The 22,236-nt window shown below is 42.3% G+C and overlaps 1 protein-coding gene across 1 annotated transcript in view; it reads left to right on the top strand.

The window, feature by feature from the left end:
* LOC139383671 (choline/ethanolamine transporter flvcr2a-like) overlaps positions 1 to 22,236 on the top strand; it is a 43,643-nt gene that overhangs the window by 5,129 nt on the left and 16,278 nt on the right. Inside the window, exons 2-9 of the mRNA XM_071128205.1 lie at positions 7,967 to 8,108; positions 11,374 to 11,514; positions 12,637 to 12,704; positions 13,055 to 13,158; positions 17,045 to 17,155; positions 17,664 to 17,769; positions 18,890 to 19,001; positions 19,409 to 19,473. Of these exons, the coding sequence (XP_070984306.1) occupies positions 7,967 to 8,108; positions 11,374 to 11,514; positions 12,637 to 12,704; positions 13,055 to 13,158; positions 17,045 to 17,155; positions 17,664 to 17,769; positions 18,890 to 19,001; positions 19,409 to 19,473 (849 nt within the window). The remainder of the gene's footprint in view (positions 1 to 7,966; positions 8,109 to 11,373; positions 11,515 to 12,636; positions 12,705 to 13,054; positions 13,159 to 17,044; positions 17,156 to 17,663; positions 17,770 to 18,889; positions 19,002 to 19,408; positions 19,474 to 22,236) is intronic.

Below are 22,236 nucleotides of genomic sequence, written 5' to 3'. Positions count from 1 at the left end.
CAAATTGATCAGGAATACAATGTAGACATTGTTAATGTTGTAAATTACCATTTTAGCTGGAGATGGCAGATTTTTAATGGAATATCTACATAGGCGTACAGAGGCCCATTATCAGCAACCATCACTCCTGTGTTCCAATGGCACGTTGTGTTAGCTAATCCAAGTTTATAATTTTAAAAGGCTTGCTAGAAAACTCTTTTGCAATTATGTTAGCACAGCTGAAAACTGTTCTGATTAAATAAGAAATAAAACTGGCCTTCTTTAGACTAGTTGAGTATCTGGTGCATCAGCATTTGTGGGTCCGATTACAGGTTAAAAATTGCCTGAAACAAATAACTTTCTTCTGAAACTCGTCAGTCTATTCTTGTTCTGAGAAATGAAGGCTATTCCATGCGAGAAATTACCAAGAAACTGTGTACTACTCCCTTCACGGAACAGCACAAACTGGCCCTCACCAGAATAGAAAGAGGAGTGGGAGGCCCCGGTGCACAACTGAGTAAGAGGACAAGTACATTAGAGTGTCTAGTTTGAGAAACAGACACCTCGCAAGTCCTCAACTAGCAGATTGATTAAATAGTACCCGCGAAACACCAGTCTCAACGTCAACAGTGAAGAGGCAATTCTGGGATGCTGGCCTTCTAGGCAGAGTTGCAAAGAAAAAGACATATCTCAGACTGGTGAGTAAAAATGTACAGATTAAGATGGGCAAAAGAACACAGATACTGGATAGAGGAACTCTGCCTAGAAGGCCAGCATCCCGGAGTTGCCACTTCACTGTTGACTTTGAGACCGAAATCTATCCTAATATTCAGCTATATTTCAAATAGCAGAAATTAAACATTTTCTTTCCTTCCTTTATTGCCTATGTGGATAAGCTTAATAGCAGGCTTACTTTTTAACGAACAATCTTTACATGGCCTATTTGGAATGCATTTGTAGTTTTAGTCTCAGTTTACATAAAAAGGGTGGTGTTGGTCGGGCTTCAAGCTTGCTGTGAAGTTGTTCCTTCTCCTTTTCCGTTAAAAGTTTATGATCAGCAGTTGTATAGGACATAGCAGAGACTGAAGGGGCAGTATACCATTGCAATTTTCCACTGTGCTCAATCCCATGAGAGCTATAGACAGCTTTTCTTTTGACTTGAAAATAATATGGACTGGGTCTGGCCCTACAGTCCTATATACATAATCATAAGATGTGTCTTGTTTAGTTGAAAAATGTACACAAATAGACATATAACCCACAATAAGTAGAACACAACTTGTCGTTTTATGATAGGCTACATTATATAGCAGTGGTGCCTGGAAAGTGGGCATACTCTAATTTTGCCCAACATTTTTTAAACAGACCACCCGGTGAAGGAAAGGTGCCCTGTGTCAAGAATTCTATGACAAACTCTGACATACACTCTGAATGACTTAAAATGATCAATCCCATATTGGTCTTTCACAGTCAGGCCAATCCAAGCTGCACTGTGCAAGTAGGCAAATAGTAGAACTACTATTGGAATAGATAAATGAGGCTGTCAACTAAGTCTGAAATACACAGGTTTCTGATTTGTTCTTTTTTTTTCTTCGGGTTTTCACTTTCAAAGTCACACTTTTCTCATAAAAACAACAACAATTTTGGATGTTTTAAGTCCACATCAAAGCTTAAACCACATCTGGAGACCACTTTCAAAGTCTGGGGAAAAATCAACTAAATTTAGATTTTTGAGTGTAGTTACCCTGTAATTCAACTGTGCATTCACCTAGCACTGTTGTTTGGTTAGCAGGGTTTCTGTAGCGTACATGTTATGGAGTTTGCAAAATGGCCACTGGATTGATGCCAGTAGTGGAAAAAGTAACCAATTGTCATACTTACTTAAAAGTAAAAATAACTTAATAGAAAATGAGTCACCCAGTAAAATACTACTTGAGTAAAAGTCTAAAAGTATTTGGTTGTAAATATACTTCAGTATCAAAGGTAAATGTAATTGCTAAAACATACTTAAGCATCAAAAGTAAATCATTTCAAATTGCTTATATTAAGCAACCCAGATTTTCTTGGAGGCTTGAACGAGGAGAGCAACACCACACCTCATGTAGTAGTACATCCTAGCCATGTCGAGCTCTCTGTAAATAGATTTTAGACTTGTGTAACCAACACACAGGGTGCTAACTCTCCTGTGCTCCAGAAAAGCATTGGGCTGCTAAGCTGAAGCCTAGGCATTGACTCATGGAGCCAAAACAACTCTTTAGGTCTCAGGCAAGGTTAGGCCTACTCATCAATCATGTGTGGTAACTAAACCACCTCAGTTACAATTCCCTATCCTTGGACCTCCTTTTCCTCATAAAAACCCATTTGAGCCACGGAACAAATATGAATGACAGGGTTCGAACAAGTGTCACATCAGAAAAGCACATTAGTTCGCTAAACCAAAGCCTATAGCCAATGTAACTCTTCAGGTATCAGGCAAGGTTACTCAACATGTAAACAACTAACCAGGATGAAGTGGTTTGGTGAACACACACGTGATGAGTAACTTTGCCTGAGACCAGAAGAATGTAATTAGCTTCTCAAGATAGAGTGCCTATAGGCTTTGGCTTAGCAGGCTAAGATGTCTTTCTGGTGTACAGAATATCAGGTTTGAATCCCTAGGCTACCTAGCTAAAATGCTTCCTCGCTAGCCTAACTCATGGGCAACGATGCGCCAGGCAGCTAGTTAACATTAGCATACTACATCTAGCTACATGTTGAACTTCCATCCTCTCAGGCCAGGGGCACAATTTATGGATTTATGGTTGGATCAGAAACACTGTTATAATCATTGGCTAGGGTTAGGGTTCAAATCACAGTTGAGCTCATTCAGTTTAACTCAATGCTGATTGGCTATTATAAAAAAATATATCAAGGGAGGCCAAATACTCGCTGGTTTCCTTGTATTCAATGCTACGGGCAGCAATAATGTCATACTCTTTTTGACTAGACATCATCATAGATAAGCTATACATACTGAGACAGAGGGGCTCTGTTTTGTTTGCTCGAATGCTTTCCCCAGTGAGATACATTCAGCCTCTTGTGAATTGAAGGACCTTTATGAAACACAGAGAGGCGAAAGATAAAAAAACATATATATACTTTTTTACAATTATTTTTTATTGGTAAATTATTTTGGGAAGACTTGGCATCCATGCCATTTTCTGTTTACCCTTTACAATGTTCATTTTGAATGTCTGATTACAGTTTACAATTCTCAGTTAATCCTTTTTTAATTGAATTTAAATGTTTGTTGTGGTATGAATCATTTACACGGATGTTTGTCCTGTATATTGTGTTGTTGGTGCCGTATTATGTTGAGGATTGTGTTGCCACATTGCCGCACAAGGGTTGCATGGTGTCTTAGTTCAGGCATCTCTGGCAGTCTGTTTAATATCTATAAAACCCAGCAATTAAGACGTTTTTAACTGGTGCTATGATTCAGTTCAGAGGGGATCCTCATTTCTGGTCTGTGAAAGACATTAGGATCCCATCCCGTGAACAATATATTAATGACATTAACTTCTCAGAAATCGAATTGTATATGGGGGCTATTTGTTTACCTGAGGTCAAAACATTGCATTATTTTGAAACATGAAAGGAAACCTTTGTCATGATGCGTGGAGGTCTCTGGGTTTCTCTTTCTGCACTAGCAGGTGCTGTGACAGAAGTTCACAACCATTATACTCATGCTGCCAAACTGGACATATGAAAGTCTCTTCAGACCCATATCTCTGGCCATTCCTGAAAAGAAAGGACATTTAGTGACATTTTCACAAGTGACCTGACCTCATAACTTTTAGCATCTTGTTTTCACTGGATCATGAAATGACACTCACACTGCAGCATCCAATACAAAACAGGGTTTGGATCTGCTTTTGTTGTCCAGGTTTCATGGTCAACTTTATTATACATATTATTAGCCAATTTTGTCAGTACATGCTCTACCATTTGAGGTCAGGGTACCACGGAGTCATTGGCTGATAATAACAAAGATTGAAAATAAACTGGGTGAGGTTTGAGTTTATGCTCTGTTGAGGTAATGCTCAAGACAGGTGATGTAATGTGATCTGGCATTAGAAGACCCTATTTATGCCACGAACACTGAGGCTATGCCCAATAACTGAAATCAAATTTAAAAAATTGTCACATGCGCCAAATACAACAGATGTAGACTTTGAGTTTATTTTATTTTACAGGGACAGTGCACATTAATCAACTTTTCAGTAGAAGTGCTGGTTTTAGCCAGCTGGCTAACCTTCAATCGCAGTGCCTGGGCAGGTTATTAAAAACAATTACAATAACAATACAGATAAACAATGAGCAGTGAGTGCCTCCCGAGTGGCGCAGCGGTCTAAGTCACTGCATTGCAGTGCTAGAGGCATCACTACAGGTCCGGGTTTTATCCTGGGTTGTGTCGCAGCAGGCCGAGACCGGGAGACCCATGCGGCGGCGCACAATTGACCCAGCGTCGTCCGGGTTAGGGGAGGGTTAGGCCGGCCGGGATGTCCTTGTCCCATCGCGCTCTAGCGACTCCTGCGGCGGGCTGTGCACTGACACGGTCGCCAGTTGGACGGTGTTTCCTCCGGCACATTGGTGTGGCTGGCTTCCTGGTTAATCAAGCAGTGTGTCAAGAAGCAGTGCGTCTTGGCAGGGTTGTGTTTCAGAGGACGCATGGCTCTAGACCTTTGCCTTTCCTGAATCAGTACGGGAGTTGCAGCGATTAGATAAGACTGTAACTACCAACTGGATATCACGAAAATGAGGAGAAAAAGGGGTAAAAAATAAATGAATTAATAAATGTTACTATGATCAGTAAGCACATGCAGAGCAACATAGGACAAGCAACAAGTAGCACGCAGCAATCGCAACAAAATAAAATTCATAAAAGCAACAAAGTGTTTCCACACTTCAGGAGCTACTGACAACTTTAACGTGAAATGCTTACTTACAAGCCCTTTCCCAACAATGCAGAGTTAAAAAGAAACGTAAAAACAAATAGTAACACTACAAAATAACAAGGCTATATACAAGGAGTACCGGTACCGAGTCAATGTGCAGGGTACTCTGCCCTAACTGCTGGATATCACAAGAAGGTCATATGAGGAGCAGGTGCATCTTTTCTTAAGGTCTATTGTAGAATATTTGGATTGTGTATGTTCATTCAACACTGGTGAGCTGGCTGGGCAGATCATGTAGTACAGTGGTTCCCAAACTGTGAGGCACGCCCCCTAGGGGGAGCATGAGGGGTTTGCAGGGGGGGAGTGGGCCCCCCCCCCCAAAAAAATTGTATTTTTTTATTTTTTTCAAGGAACTTTAAACTTACTCTTGAAAGTTGTAATAGTATAATGCACAATGTGCAATTTCAAAATTGGGCAGTGCATCATCAGTTCCTCTTGTCATGTTAGTCATTGTATACCATAGAGAGCTATTTATAACTGGTCAGAAATATCCAGATCAACTAGCCCATGTCAGCTAATGTGTTTTTATTTAGTTTTTTTTTGCCAATGGATATTGTTGTATTTTTTCCATTCAAATATCACATGGCAAAATGTATAGAATTGCAAGAAAATGTGCTTTAAAATGGCAAAATCCTCTTTGCACCCTGTGACAAAAGGTGTAGAATTGCAGTAAATAAGCTTTAAGCCTGGAAAATTCTCTCCACCAACAAGAGCGGCGTGAACAGTTTGTGTCATGAACAGTGCTTGTGCCTCTAGAAATAGACGTGTGCATGCGGGGGGCAGTGAAAAAATTTGGCAGCGCCTGATGTAGAACAGTAAAAACATAGAAGGTCTAGTCTAAGCGTACCGTACTATGAGTCTCACATGGTCAAGAACGTAAATATAAGTTTGCATCATCTCCACTGTTGTTTAAGTCCAAGTCCCTGACATTAATGCTTGAGTGTGACTTTAGCATGTGGCAGGGGGGGTATTAGTGATTTGTATTTGACATTTGTATCTTATAGTTATTGAGAAAGAATTGATTGAAGTTGGAATATTTGTGACATTATAGCTTTACCGAAGCCTCCTTTAAGACTTCATAATGTTTCATCTGTAGGTGTTACAAAGCAAAAGTTGGAGTCATATGAAGCTTTACCGCTCGCTCTGTAATATGAGTAGTACTTTGATTTCAATAACATGCATAACAAGTTTACATACACTAAGTTGACTGTGCCTTTAAACAGCTTGGAAAATTCCAGAAAATGATGTCATGGTTTTAGAAGCTTCTGAGTCAATTGGAGGTGTACTTGTGGATGTATTTCAAGGCCTACTGTAAAGGAGTCTGTGTGTAGCTGGTGAGATGAGTCAGACGCAGGACAACAGATATGAAGTAATAAAATACTTTACTCAAAAATTCAAACATAGCACGTAATATACACGGCCACACAATATGGACCACAATACAACAAACAATCACTCACAAATACAACATGTAGAACAGGGGGTTAAATAATAAACAAGTAATTGATGAAGGTACCACGTTCATCTGTACCAACAATAGTACACAAGTATAAACACTGTGGGCCCAGGCAGCCGTCATACCGCTCAGGAAGGAGACGTGTTCTGTCTTCTAGAGATGAACGTACTTTGGTGCGAAAAGTGCAAATCAATCCCAGAACAACAGCAAAGGACATTGTGAAGATGCTGGAGGAAACAGGTACAGAAGTATCTATATCCACAGTAAAACGAGTCCTATATCGACATAACCTGAAAGGCCGCTCAGCAAGGAAGAAGCCACTGCTCCAAAACCACCATAAAAAAAGCCAGACTACGGTTTGCAACTGCACATGGGAACAAATATCATACTTTTTGGAGAAAGGTGTTTTCGTCTGATGAAACGAAAATAGAACTGTTTGGCTATAATGACCATTGTTATGTTTGGAGGAAAAAGGGGGAGGCTTGCAAGCTGAAGAACACCATCCCAACCGTGAAGCACGGGGGTGGCAGCATCATGTTGTGGGGGTGCTTTGCTGCAGGAGGGACTAGTGCATTTCACAAAATAGATGGCATCATGAGGGAGTAAAATTATATATATTGAAGCAACATCAGTCAGGAATTTAAAGCTTGGTCACAAATGGGTCTTCCAAATGGGCAATGACCCCAAGCATTTACTTATTTTACCTTTATTTAACTAGGCAAGTTAAGAACAAATTCTTATTTTCGATGACGGACATCACAGAGCCCTGACTTCAATCCTATAGAAAATTTGCGGGCAGAACTGAAAAAGTGGGTTAACTGCCTGTTCAGGGGCAGAACAACAGATTTTTTCTTTGGGGATTTGAACTTTCAACCTTACTAGTCCAGCACTCTAACCACTAGGCTACCCTGCCGCCCCAGGAATACTTCCAAAGTTGTGGCAAAATGACTTAAGGACAACAAAGTCAAGGTATTGGAGTGGCCATCACAAAGCCCTGACCTCAATCCTATAGAAAATTTGTGGGCAAAACTGAAAAAGTGTGTGCGAGCAAGGAGGCCTACAAACCTGACTCAATTACACCAGCTCTGTCAGGAGGAATAGGCCTATTTTCACCCAACTTATTGTGGGAAGCTTGTGGAAGGCTACCCAAAACATTTGACCCAAGTTAAACAATTTAAAGGCAATGCTACCAAGTACTAATTGAGTGTATGTTAACTTCTGACCCACTGGGAATATGATGAAAGAAACAAAAGATGAAATAAATCATACTATTATTGACATTTCACATTAAAATAAAAGGGGTGATCCTAACTGACCTAAAAACAGGGAATTTTTACTAGGATTAAATGTCAGGAATTGTGAAAAAGCACTGGAAGTTATTTTAAATATGTCATATGTGTTTTCTTTTATGCCTCAAATTAAACAAATTGTGCCTTGGTAATGATCCCTTTTTCCAAGCTTTGTTTCATATGTCTGTAGGTGTGAGGGGAGGAGTCATTGAATGATCATGTATTTTTGTCTCCTTCACTCACAGTTGGGCATTGCCATTGGCTTCCTGGTGCCACCCATTCTCGTGCCAAATGTTGACAATATAGACGAGCTGGCATACCACATCAGCATCATGTTCTACATCACTGCTGGAGTGGCCACCGTGATCTTCATCCTTGTGGTCTTCTGTAAGTCCCGAGGGAAAATGGCCAGTCTTATGCACAGTACATCCTGTGGCTAACACATAGAGTTGGCCAGTAGAGTCACTCCTTCCTAAACTCATCCCAATTATAACGTATAACTCTTTCAGTCATTATGAGCCTTGAGGTGTTAAATTCATTATAATGCCAATATGAGGGGCCAGATTGACCTATCCCCTAACATTGTCAATGTCACAACAACTCATAGTTAACTCTTGGTAGGGAAAAAATAGAGCCTCAGTTCATAACCTTGTGCCGAAGAAATTTGGTTTCCGACTTGCTTCATTGTAAGATTATTTAAACGGGGACACATAGCTCTGCTTTGGCAGTAGGAATACAATTACATTGCAGCATTGCATCTCTGGGGCTTACCATTGGTTCTGTAGTCTCCTGTCCTGGATATCTAATTGTCCCTGACTGTCATGTTCTCCTGGCAGGGTTGGTGGATAGGTCAGCAGTCTCAGGGATTAGTGTGTGTTGAGATGTGCTCTGAACAGACCACCTAGCGTCTCTTCACTCACTCGCTGTGGCAGGGCTGCAATCGCTGTAATTGACCGAGATCTCTTTAGTTGTGATATTAAAACGGAGTAGGGACATTGAGAGGTCTAGTATAGAGTGATTCCTTTGCCCCTCTAGACTCTGTTTAATGACTGACACTTTCTCAGAGTGATGACATGGTAGGATAGATAGAGGTATTCACATGAGTCACATGGACTTCAGTAACCTATGTTTGTCCAGTGTTCATGACTTCTGCAATTACCCTCAGTTAAAACCGCTGAACTGCCTTTTTAAGGTATTTTTTATTTCATCACACAAACCAGGTCATCCCTGGTTTGGGGCTTCCCATGTTTTGTTGAAAGAGGCACATTGGGCAAGCTTAGACATGGAACCTAGCCTTAGATGAAGAACGGGGATTCACTGCCTGACCTGCCATTATTTATCTTTTCTGGACTCTTGGGAAACGAAACTCTCCTCCGGTGTCAGCAGACAGTATTGAGTAGCGACTTAACGAATTGATCAAACTGAACACAGGATAAGACAAGGCCCTTTCTATCTCCCCAGACTGCTCTGTGAGAAAACAGAAGCATGTTTACAGCCTGTAGCCCTCTAGTTCTGGATCAGTAAACCAGATAATCTTCCAAGAAAATTCAGAGACAACCTATGCCTCTCTTGGTACGGTCCGCTGGATCCAACCCATGGCAACTTCACCCTGATCACATGATTAATCCGGCCACACCCTCTCCCCCCCCCCCCAACACGCCAACATTCAGGCTACTGACAATCCCAGTGGAGAATCTTTTGCTGCACTTTCACACTCAACCAAATGAAATGAGCCACGGGGGGAGGATGTGAGCAGATACTGTAGAGGCCTGGCCAGCAACACTGTTGGGATAAGATATCTGACGCCTATTGATGCCCTCTGTTAGCTGGGTGCTGTAAGATATCTGACGCCTATTGATGCCCTCTGTTAGCTGGGTGCTGTAAGATATCTGATACCTATTGAAGCCCTCTGTTAGCTGGGTGCTGTAAGATATCTGATACCTATTGAAGCCCTCTGTTAGCTGAGTGCTGTAAGATATCTGATACCTATTGATGCCCTCTGTTAGCTGGGTGCTGTAAGATATCTGATACCTATTGAAGCCCTCTGTTAGCTGGGTGCTGTAAGATATCTGATACCTATTGAAGCCCTCTGTTAGCTGAGTGCTGTAAGATATCTGACGCCTATTGATGCCCTCTGTTAGCTGGGTGCTGTAAGATATCTGATACCTATTGATGCCCTCTGTTAGCTGAGTGCTGTAAGATATCTGATACCTATTGAAGCCCTCTGTTAGCTGGGTGCTGTAAGATATCTGATACCTATTGAAGCCCTCTGTTAGCTGGGTGCTGTAAGATATCTGATACCTATTGAAGCCCTCTGTTAGCTGAGTGCTGTAAGATATCTGATACCTATTGAAGCCCTCTGTTAGCTGGGTGCTGTAAGATATCTGATACCTATTGAAGCCCTCTGTTAGCTGAGTGCTGTAAGATATCTGATACCTATTGAAGCCCTCTGTTAGCTGAGTGCTGTAAGATATCTGATACCTATTGAAGCCCTCTGTTAGCTGAGTGCTGTAAGATATCTGACGCCTATTGAAGCCGTCTGTTAGCCCGGTGCTGTAAGTTATCTGAAGCCTATTGAAGCCCTCTGTTAGCCTGGTGCTGTAAGTTATTTGAAGCCCTCTGTTAGCCCGGTGCTGTAAGTTATTTGAAGCCTATTGAAGCCCTCTGTTAGCCCCGGTGCTGTAAGTTATTTGAAGCCTATTGAAGCCCTCTGTTAGCCCGGTGCTGTAAGTTATTTGAAGCCTATTGAAGCCCTCTGTTAACCCGGTGCTGTAAGTTATTTGAAGCCTATTGAAGCCCTCTGTTAGCTGTACAGATAGGTGGAGTAGAGGCTAGTTGGTGTGTGGGTCTACTCTATGAACTCCTACCCCAGCGAGCTGATCTCTCCTCCACTTCTCAGACTGAACGTTGGAGCTGGACTCTCCAGCGTGACTATTGTTGAATCACTGACTGACTGACTCACTCACTGCGCACCAGGGGCATGGAGGAAGAGAGAGGGCCCTGATAGGGCAAACAGTTACTGGTGCATTTCATCTCTCCAGTCTTCAGGCAAATTCTCAGACACACATCTTTCTTTCTCTCTCTTTGTCTCTTGCTCTTTTAGCGATAGGCCTGGTGTGTTGCCTTGGCTGCGTTGTACTGAACTAGCTGGATGTAACTTTGGCCCCTCCTGTTTTATAGTCCCCCAAAGCTATGTGACTGCCCTAACTCCTACTGAGCTCATGTGTCTGTGTTGATTGATAGAAGCACAGATGTAGGGATGTTAGAAGTCATGGGATGGCCATTGGCCTTTCACTAATTTGTTGCTATCACCAGCTTATTTGAGTGACTGCTGCTAGTTTTTCTTGGGAGGAAAAACGAGGGGGAGGATTGGCTTGTGGTTGGATCCAATTTTAACATGGCATTTTAAAGGGCTCTGACAGATGTGCAACTTCAGAATCTACATCCAACCCTTTTCTAATATATTTTGGGTGTGCCTAGATAATGTATGTTGAGAACACACATTTAGGTGTGTCTATGATTGGTGTTTGTCAAATATTTGTATAGGAATGAATGGTCCAGTGTTATGGGAATTGCATACAAACTTCTACTCTACAGTATATCAGCATTATCACATTATTACTATTACCGGTTCTGTTTCTGTGTTCAACAGGGTTCCAAGAGAAGCCGGAAATCCCTCCCACCCTGGCTCAGGTCCAAGCCAGGAGCATCCCTCCAGAAGAGTACTCCTACGTGGCATCTATCCTGAGACTGCTGCGTAACCTACCCTTCATGCTCCTCGTCATCAGCTATGGTGGGTCGTATTCACCCTCAATCACTCTCAAACCACACCCATGTCTACCAGCATGTTTGTACTCCTATTATTTGAGAAAACAGAAGTTACATACGGCTGTCCAGATCAAAGCTTGTTGTATTGGTGATGCCCCAGACCTCATCTCATAAACACACACACATGGCCTCACAGCAGAATCGCCCCTATTCGAAGTACACTGGGCATTATCCTGCAGTCTCTACTGTGTGTCCCCTGAATGAGTTCAAGTAAGGTGAACTCACAAACGTAAATATGAACAACGTGGATGCTGTTGCATCATCACAGTGACAGGTGATTGAAAACATGTACACAACATCAGAGTATAACCATCTGAAGAAAACATCTGTTAGGGTCTTAAAGCCAGATCAATAGGTCATTATCAGTTTGTGCTTAGAGATGTGAATATATCTCTCATTATGTTTTTGTATCCAGCACACTGTACATATTTGTACATCAAACGGTATTTTTGAGGATTTTAGGTTTATTGTCAGATTCTTAGGGTTGAAAGGTCACAGTCCTTGTAGTTAATGGTTAACTTATTGAATATTTGCAATGGTAGGGTTACTAGTCCATAAAAGTATTGCCTCGGGTCAGCTTAGCCTGATTACATTTTCACTGAATTATTGTCTGCCTTGGCTGTGCCATCTCAATATAAACAATAACATAAATGCTTGAGTTGAACTATTACATATGTCATGCCCTTTAGCTGTTTGGAAATATGACATTTTACTTTTTTAAATGTTATTTGATATTAACATTGTTTACCCTTTGATGTGGCAAATAAGGATTTTCAGGAACAAGACAACAAACCTTAAGGGCAAAGCTGTCCAAACCAATTAAATATTGAGTGACACACCACCATTTATGTCAAAGTCAAATATTCTCTCCTTTGTAGTAGTAGACTGGCTAAGGGCCAGGTATGGGTTCCATTAGGACAGGGCCAGTGAAACCCAAATACAGCGTCCCATCTGGATCCCCCTGCTTTCCCTGCAGGCCTCAGACTAAATAAAGACCTGCTCCTCTGCAGACTACAGCTCCTGTAAAATACAGCTCTGTCTCAGAGTGCAGAAACAAAACCAACATGTTTCCTTGTGTTTTCTGCAGGGCTGAATGTCGGTTGTTTCTATGCTGTTTCCACACTGCTGAACCGGATGATTATTGAGCATTATCCAGTAAGTCTCACCTGAATCTTATCACAATAAAACCAACCTACTGTAGTCTGCATAAGTCCCTCTGTGGTCATGCCCTTCAGTTATATCCTCACTTACTGTATTCAAAGAAGATCTTGAGATGTTACCTCCCCAATAAGTAAAACATTTAACTGTGTAGTCTATAATTAAGGGTATTTTCTAGACTAAAGACACAATTCTATAGCCCCAAAAAAGATGAGGTATAAGAGAACTAGTATCAAGTTCTAGTAGCAAGTAGGCTCACCCCAGATAAGATAACTGAAAAGCGTGAGAGGGTCAGGATGTCCAATTTGACTGCAGAAAGACCAATTCAGTCATTTTAACCTCCACAGGGTGAAGAGGTGAATGCTGGAAGAATTGGCCTCACCATTGTCATTGCGGGGATGGTGGGGTCCCTCATATGTGGGATCTGGTTGGACAAGACCAAAACCTACAAGTAAGATACTCTTAGGAACACTTGAGAGTACACAATACTTTACTAAAAATACACGTTATTGCATGTAGCATTATGCTCCTAGATACAATAGCTTTTTTTGTGTGACTTTGATCACTGAATGGCAAGTCAGACCCTACCCTTTTGGGCCCTAAGCGAGATTTGTGCCCCCCCCAATGTTACAGTTTTAACACAAGTTTTATGAAATTCTATACATTTTGACATGGACGGAAAGAAAATTATGCTTTTTTTTTTAATCATGCAATTCTACAAATGTTGCCATGGAGCGGAGCAAGAAATAGTCTGTTTAACAGCTAAATTCCTGCAGTTATACCCATTTTGCCATGGAGCAGAGCAAAAAATGGTCTGTTTAACAGCTAAATTCCTGCAGTTATACCCATTTTGCCATGGAGCGGAGCAAAAAATGGTCTGTTTAACAGCTAAATTCCTGCAGTTATACCCATTTTGCCATGGAGCAGAGCAAAAAATGGTCTGTTTAACAGCTAAATTCCTGCAGTTATACCCATTTTGCCATGGAGCGGAGCAAAAAATGGTCAGTTTAATAGCTAAATTCCTGCAGTTATACCCATTTTGCCATGGAGCGGAGGAAAAAATGGTCCGTTTAATAGCTAAATTCCTGCAGTTATACCCATTTTGCCATGACTTATGCCATGATACAATTATATCTGAGTGAGAGTGACGAACAAAATCAATGTGGGCCCCCTGGAGGACAGGGCTCCTGGGCATGTGCCCTGGTATAAGGCCATGATTATTAGATAGCTGGCAAGACAAACTTGCCAATCAAATGATTTTCTCTGCAATGACTATTGAGTGACTGAAATAACAAGATAAAAACTGCTGATGCACAACCACATTTCGAAATTGCACTTTGTGTATTCTAGTAACAGTAAGTAGAGGCCCTGACTGAGTCCCTAAAAAAACTAAAACGATTTGGTTAGGGACCCTCTAGTGGCCGCGTGGCCCTAAGCGACCACTTATGCCCAGGGCTCAGTGGCCCTTCCTTAGTACTAATGAACTAAATAAGGTTACATACACATTCCCCAACTTAGACACATACACATTGTAATAGTGCGGCTGTAGCTGGCTGCTGACAAGGCTACTGGCTAATCTTTTGTCTGATGACACCAGAAAATTCCCAGTAATTGGCTTTATAATCCTCTCAAGCTTTTTCGTCACGCTCTCTGATCAAGTCAGTCAAGCTCCGTGTTGGAAGAGGTCCAGTAACTGCTGATGAGTCAGTTAATAAGATAAGAGCTGTTAAGGTCCCACTTCTCATCTCTTTGAGAACCTTTGCCCTTTTTAATTAGTGATTAAAATGTGATTTGCCTTGCGTACAGATAACTATTGTGTACAGATAAAGACTAGTGCATACAGTAGCCAGATTCACTGTATCTACTTAATCTTACTCTACATCTAACATCTCAATCATATCCTTCATTAAAAAAACTATCCATAGCATAGGTTGACAAGGTAGCAATCAGTAATGTTGTGTTTACACTCTTGAGCTCCGGGCTATGAAAACAGTAAACCGAATATGACCTTGGATGGGCTGGGCTCTTGCTTCTCTCATTAGCCACTCTAAAGGAGTCACTTTCTACATGAATGTCTTTAAAAGCTCTCATTCAAAGGCAGGCGTCTAGGCAGATTAGTTATTTTTGTTGGAAATGGAAACCATTGAGGTTCTGGAGGAACTAAGCGTTGTATCTGATTTCTCTCCCTGCATATCCAAGCTGACAAGTTTTTATCTATGAATCCTCTCAGCTGAAGTACTGGCCTGTTGGAATTGAGGCTCCATAGTTAATGGTGCCTGAGAGGAAGTCTCTATCCTTTTAAGTGCATCTATATACAGATGTAGATCTTAAGGGAAAGGGGGATACCTAGTCAGTTGTACAACTGAATGCATTCAACTGAAATGTGTCTTCCGCATTTAACCCCATTTTACTGAATCAGAAAGGTGCCGGGGGCTGTCTTAATCGACATCCACGTCATCGGCACCGGGGGAACAGTGGCTGACATTTTAAAGTGGAAATTACAATCTTTAGAAGCCTTTTTAAACCTTGAATACACTACAAGTTCACAATTCCTGCTGTGTAGGAAAATTCTCAGTAACAAAATAGTGATCAAATTAAGAAACTACATCTGTAGAGGTTATTAATGTAGTCATTCAGACATCTGCGCAGACCATGTCCAATTCCGTTTAATCTCCTTTCTATTTGTTTTGGTCAAATAACACAGGTTGTTGTTTCTCACCACAGAGCAGCCATTCATCAAACACCTGACCAGATCATGAACAAACAATGAATCAACTATGTCGTTCAATTGCAGGCATTACACAACTCTACACATCAGGGAATGCTATAACAACAGCAGTGGCAGTACCAAGTGTTTACCTGCCAACCTAGCCCCCAAACTCCTGCTTCATCCCCAGCAGACAGTTATCTAATCGTAGGACTAATCGTAGCAAAACATGCTCAACATTTAATGTCCAACAAGATATTGTAGCCTGTAGCTTTTGCGATTCCAGGAGAAGAGGAATAGTGGAGAGGCTTGGAAAAGAGGGGCTATATGTAGCTGAAGAAGCTCATCCATATGAACTCATTTGTTGGCTAAATATTAGGCCTAATACTGCAGTACATGTATAATCACCAGCCAATGTGATCACACCATCTCACGCTTTCTCTCCTTTCAAACTCCCCACCAGTTATTTTGGCTGAAGACAGATAAACTACAAATCGCTAGTAGGCTAAGTTAGAAAGGTATGCATATTAACCCATCATTTAGGAGCTAGATATAACGGCTTTAAAAATGTAGCTCTCAAAGCCAAGAAAAAAAGATGCAATGACAGATACAGAAATTCATGGGGAAACACATTGTGACAACAGACAAGAACAGCTCAAGGACAGAACCACATACATTTACATGGAGAGAATACATGCATTAAAAGCATTTCTGTGAAGCTTTGATAAATCTGATGTCTGACAACAATAGAATGTTCATTATTTAATGCGTTTTATAAGATAAAAGTCAACGTTTTATACTGTTAGCGAGACTTAAGCATAACACCGCATTCATGACTACCTTGGTTGGTGGAAACAAAAGTCCAGGCTTTGTTACCGCAATAGCTTTCAAATATAAAGAACATGTGATAGAAGTTGACGGCTTGGTAAAGTTGGAAACTTTTCATCTTAGTATGAAAGGGATATATAACACATGTTATGAGGGTGAAAATTGTTTCTCCAAATTCTTCACATGACATCTGAATAAATCGAGCCAAAGCAGTCAACCCAGATTTCTGTTATTGATGCTCCCTTCCTCATACCTCCATGTGTGTGAGAGACAAAGGACGAAGTTGTATTAACAACAATAGCTGAGTGGAGCAATGTTTCATGCGTGGTTGTACAGGAAGAGCTTCACCATAGTAAGCCTGTTGGTGTAGGCCAGAATGTGCCAGTTTTAATAAGGGGGTCTTAGATGGTCAGGAATCTTGTTTTTCCTCTCATAGAGGATGGGATTGGAGGGGTTGACAGTGGAGTCACAGCCAGCCTTACTGAACAGTTCTGCATGCTAGTTCAGAACCTGGACGGGTTACTGGTGCTGTATGTAGGCCTACCACAGATTGTTGAGGACTGGGACTGTTCTGAAGTGCTTTGTGAAACTTATGTAAAAGCAACATCCAGATAAGATGAATACATTGCAGACTCATTCAAATCCCATATGGGATGTTGACGTGTCCGGGAGCAATGCAGCAAATCAAACTGCTTATTAAAATATAGTTAGTACATTTCTATTTACACAAGCATACAGTACATTTCATACAGGCAAAATCCAGGAAAAACAAACATATATGATTATTTTCCTCTCTCCCCAGACAGACTACCCTGGCTGTATATCTTCTGTCCTTCGTGGGAATGGTGGTCTATGCCTTCACCCTCAACTTAGGCCACCTATGGGTGGTGTTTGTAACATCGGGGGCTCTTGGGTAAGAGTGAACAAACACTGTGACCACACACAATGATGTTTGTGAATGATTTGCATTTGCTAGCTATTCCACCTTTAGCATGTCAGTTGTAATGTGGGGTGGACTAGGTTTCCTGCCCTGGTCACACCACAGGAGCACTGCATGCTATTTACATTGCAAACTGCCTCCTTGCTCTTTAAACAGCCACTCTGTGGGAAAAGGCAGACAATATCTTAAAATGTTTAGTAGTTAAGACTGTTTAAGGTCAAGTGTAGTGGGAGACAAGCCCATGATTATGTGCAACATTAATTATTTTCCTCTGGAGTTGAATAAGTATTTTATTATTTGTTAACTGATGTATAAAGGAGATGAACAAGAGCTGAAGGTTTTAAAGGGTCTGCTAGAGTAATGCCCTCAGAGGAGATTTGGCTGTGGAGTAGATCTTTTTATTTCTCTCAGCAGGCATGAAATGTTAAGTGCTGCTCTTTAGTTTGAGTAAAAACAACACTGGAAAACCTCATGTCTTCAGGTTCTTCATGACCGGGTACCTGCCGCTTGGCTTTGAGTTTGCTGTGGAGCTGACCTTCCCAGAGTGTGAGGGCACCTCCTCAGGCCTGCTCAACTGTTCAGCTCAGGTAACAGGGATCATACTTTGGGATAATATTCACCATTGAAATAGTACATCTAGGTTTGTTGTATGCATGAAGTCTATGTATGAACCTAATGCATTTTATGCACGCTTTGACAATAACAACATAGTCCCGGGTGTGAGGGCTGCCACCGACCCAGAAGATTGGGTGGTCTCGCTCTCCAAGGCCGATGTGAGTCCAGTCTGTAATCCACCTCAATGGGACTGCAGTGGAGCAGATCGAGAGCTTAAAGTGTCCAAATCACTCAACTTAAAATGGTCCACACACAGTTGTGAAGAAGGCGCGGCATGGGCCCTCAAATCTTCTAAGTTCTACAGCTGTACCATTGAGAGCATCTTGACTGGCTGTATCACAGCTTGGTATGGCAATAGCACCGCCCTCGACCGCATGGACAACCCAGTACATTACTGGGGCCGAGCTCCCTGCCATCCAGGACCTCTATATCAGGCTGTGTGAAAGGAAGGCCTGGAAAAAAGTTAGACTCCAACCACCCAAGCCATAGAAGGTTCTCTCTGCATATGCACAGCAAGCGGTACCGGTGCATCAAGTCTGACACCAATAGGCTCCTGAACAGCTTCTATCCCCAAGCTATAAGACTGCTAAATAGCTAACTAAATAGCTAACAAAAGGGTTACACATAACATCTGAGTTGACCTTCGTATTTTATTCTTATTTTTGCACTCTCTATGCACACTCACAGGGTCCTACACACTATGCACACTGATACTTCAACACACATACGCTCTCTCCATAATATGCACATACCTTTACATTTCATACCAACTCTACACACCCACTCACATACACTCATCAGATATGCTGCTGCTACTCTGTTTATCATATATCCTGATGCCTAGTCACCTCACCTTACCCCTATACATATCTACCTCTATCCATCCAGTATCCCTGCACATTGTAAATATGGTACTGGAACTGACTCGTGTTATTTTTTTTGTTCAACCTTGTTATTTTTAGTATTACATTGTTGGGGTTAGAACTTGCAAGAAAGGCATTTCACTGTACTTGTGCATGTGACATTAAAACTTGAAACTTGATTGTGTTTTGAGATTATCAACTCTCATGTTCACTCCCTTCATTCTTCCAGATATTTGGGATCATATTCACCATCGGTCAAGGGAAGATCATAGAGCACTTTGGAACGTTCGCTGGGAACATCTTTCTCTGTGTCTTCCTCCTCATAGGCACTATTATGACAGGTAGTTTGCTTAACCCCTACACACATTATAGCCCTATTTTGCTATAACAAAACAGCTTTACGGTAGATTGAACTTTGTTATAGTGAAGCACAGTGTCCTGTTATGTGATCCACATTATATGGGGCTGTAGGAACGCATGACTCCTCAGATAATCGCAGTCGGTTGCACAGATTTTGCATAACAGCCTTATCTAGGATTCATCCTGGAGTAAGGATGCCCTCTTGTGGGTCATAGTGACCATGATTTCTCTTCACAGGAAAACGTTAACACATTTTCTACATACAGTAGTACATTTCCAACATAGTTTCCGAGGCTATACATTCCTGAACATCAATACTATATATGACCCATGCATTTCTGAATATGTTTCTGAGTAGTGCCTTACCGCTCTCATCTATATGTCACAGCATTCATCAAGTCTGACCTCCGACGGCAAAAGGCCAACCATCTGGCTGAGACACAGGCGGCAAGTGTAAGTATATCTGTTTCTGCTATTTGGTGTCAGAGGTAGGATCTCTGAGTTCCAGTTAAAAGGGATGTGATGTGTTGGATACTGCCCCTGGCTGATGCTCCATTCAATTGACTATGCTGGCTGTCTGGCTGCTTCTCTGGTGTGGGTTCCTCTTGTTTGCTGTGGAGTGGACACAGGGGTCACAAGCATCAGACACCACCATGCTTTTCCTCAGCTCTCTGAAAACAACCCAGCTGTTTCTGAAAACATGACTTTGCACCCGCTGTCAGCTCTCTGAAAACAACCCAGCTGTTTCTGAAAACATGACTTTGCACCAGCTGTCAGCTCTCTGAAAACAACCCAGCTGTTTCTGAAAACATGACTTTGCACCCGCTGTCAGCTCTCTGAAAACAACCCAGCTGTTTCTGAAAACATGACTTTGCACCAGCTGTCAGCTCTCTGAAAACAACCCAGCTGTTTCTGAAAACATGACTTTGCACCCGCTGTCAGCTCTCTGAAAACAACCCAGCTGTTTCTGAAAACATGACTTTGCACCCGCTGTCAGCTCTCTGAAAACAACCCAGCTGTTTCTGAAAACATGACTTTGCACCCGCTGTCAGCTCTCTGAAAACAACCCAGCTGTTTCTGAAAACATGACTTTGCACCCGCTGTCAGCTCTCTGAAAACAACCCAGCTGTTTCTGAAAACATGACTTTGCACCCGCTGTCAGCTCTCTGAAAACAACCCAGCTGTTTCTGAAAACATGACTTTGCACCCGATGTCAGCTCTCTGAAAACAACCCAGCTGTTTCTGAAAACATGACTTTGCACCCGCTGTCAGCTCTCTGAAAACAACCCAGCTGTTTCTGAAAACATGACTTTGCACCCGCTGTCAGCTCTCTGAAAACAACCCAGCTGTTTCTGAAAACATGACTTTGCACCCGCTGTCAGCTCTCTGAAAACAACCCAGCTGTTTCTGAAAACATGACTTTGCACCCTCTGTCAGCTCTCTGAAAACAACCCAGCTGTTTCTGAAAACATGACTTTGCACCCTCTGTCAGCTCCCTGAAAACAACCCAGCTGTTTCTGAAAACATGACTTTGCACCCTCTGTCAGCTCTCTGAGAACAACCCAGCTGTTTCTGAAAACATGACTTTGCACCCGCTGTCAGCTCTCTGAGAACAACCCAGCTGTTTCTGAAAAAATGACTTTGCACCCGCTGTCAGCTCTCTGAGAACAACCCAGCTGTTTCTGAAAACATGACTTTGCACCCGCTGTCAGCTCTCTGAGAACAACCCAGCTGTTTCTGAAAACATGACTTTGCACCCGCTGTCAGCTCTCTGAAAACAACCCAGCTGTTTCTGAAAACATGACTTTGCACCCACTGTCAGCTCTCTGAAAACATGACTTTGCACCCGCTGTCAGCTCTCTGAAAACATGACTCTGCACCCACTGTCAGCTCTCTGAAAACAACCCAGCTGTTTCTGAAAACATGACTCTGCACCCTCTGTCAGCTCTCTGAGAACAACCCAGCTGTTTCTGAAAACATGACTTTGCACCCGCTGTCAGCTATCTGAGAACAACCCAGCTGTTTCTGAAAACATGACTTTGCACCCGCTGTCAGCTCTCTGAAAACAACCCAGCTGTTTCTGAAAACATGACTTTGCACCCGCTGTCAGCTCTCTGAAAACAACCCAGCTGTTTCTGAAAACATGACTTTGCACCCTCTGTCAGCTCTCTGAAAACAACCCAGCTGTTTCTGAAAACATGACTTTGCACCCTCTGTCAGCTCTCTGAGAACAACCCAGCTGTTTCTGAAAACATGACTTTGCACCCGCTGTCAGCTCTCTGAGAACAACCCAGCTGTTTCTGAAAACATGACTTTGCACCCACTGTCAGCTCTCTGAGAACAACCCAGCTGTTTCTGAAAACATGACTTTGCACCCGCTGTCAGCTCCCTGAGAACAACCCAGCTGTTTCTGAAAACATGACTTTGCACCTGCTGTCAGCTCTCTGAAAACAACCCAGCTGTTTCTGAAAACATGACTTTGCACCCACTGTCAGCTCTCTGAAAACATGACTTTGCACCCGCTGTCAGCTCTCTGAAAACAACCCAGCTGTTTCTGAAAACATGACTTTGCACCCGCTGTCAGCTCTCTGAGAACAACCCAGCTGTTTCTGAAAACATGACTTTGCACCCGCTGTCAGCTCTCTGAGAACAACCCAGCTGTTTCTGAAAACATGACTTTGCACCCGCTGTCAGCTCTCTGAGAACAACCCAGCTGTTTCTGAAAACATGACTTTGCACCCGCTGTCAGCTCTCTGAAAACAACCCAGCTGTTTCTGAAAACATGACTTTGCACCCACTGTCAGCTCTCTGAAAACATGACTTTGCACCCGCTGTCAGCTCTCTGAAAACATGACTCTGCACCCACTGTCAGCTCTCTGAAAACAACCCAGCTGTTTCTGAAAATATGACTTTGCACCCGCTGTCAGCTCTCTGAGAACAACCCAGCTGTTTTTGAAAACATGACTTTGCACCCGCTGTCAGCTCTCTGAAAACAACCCAGCTGTTTCTGAAAACATGACTTTGCACCCGCTGTCAGCTCTCTGAAAACAACCCAGCTGTTTCTGAAAACATGACTTTGCACCCGCTGTCAGCTCTCTGAAAACAACCCAGCTGTTTCTGAAAACATGACTTTGCACCCGCTGTCAGCTCTCTGAAAACAACCCAGCTGTTTCTGAAAACATGACTTTGCACCCGATGTCAGCTCTCTGAAAACAA

This window comes from Oncorhynchus clarkii, chromosome 25 (assembly GCF_045791955.1).
Source record: "Oncorhynchus clarkii lewisi isolate Uvic-CL-2024 chromosome 25, UVic_Ocla_1.0, whole genome shotgun sequence".
NCBI classification, from domain to species: Eukaryota; Metazoa; Chordata; class Actinopteri; order Salmoniformes; family Salmonidae; genus Oncorhynchus; species Oncorhynchus clarkii.
The sequence above is the reverse complement of the archived record's forward strand: the minus strand, read 5'-3'. Positions and strand labels throughout refer to the sequence as shown.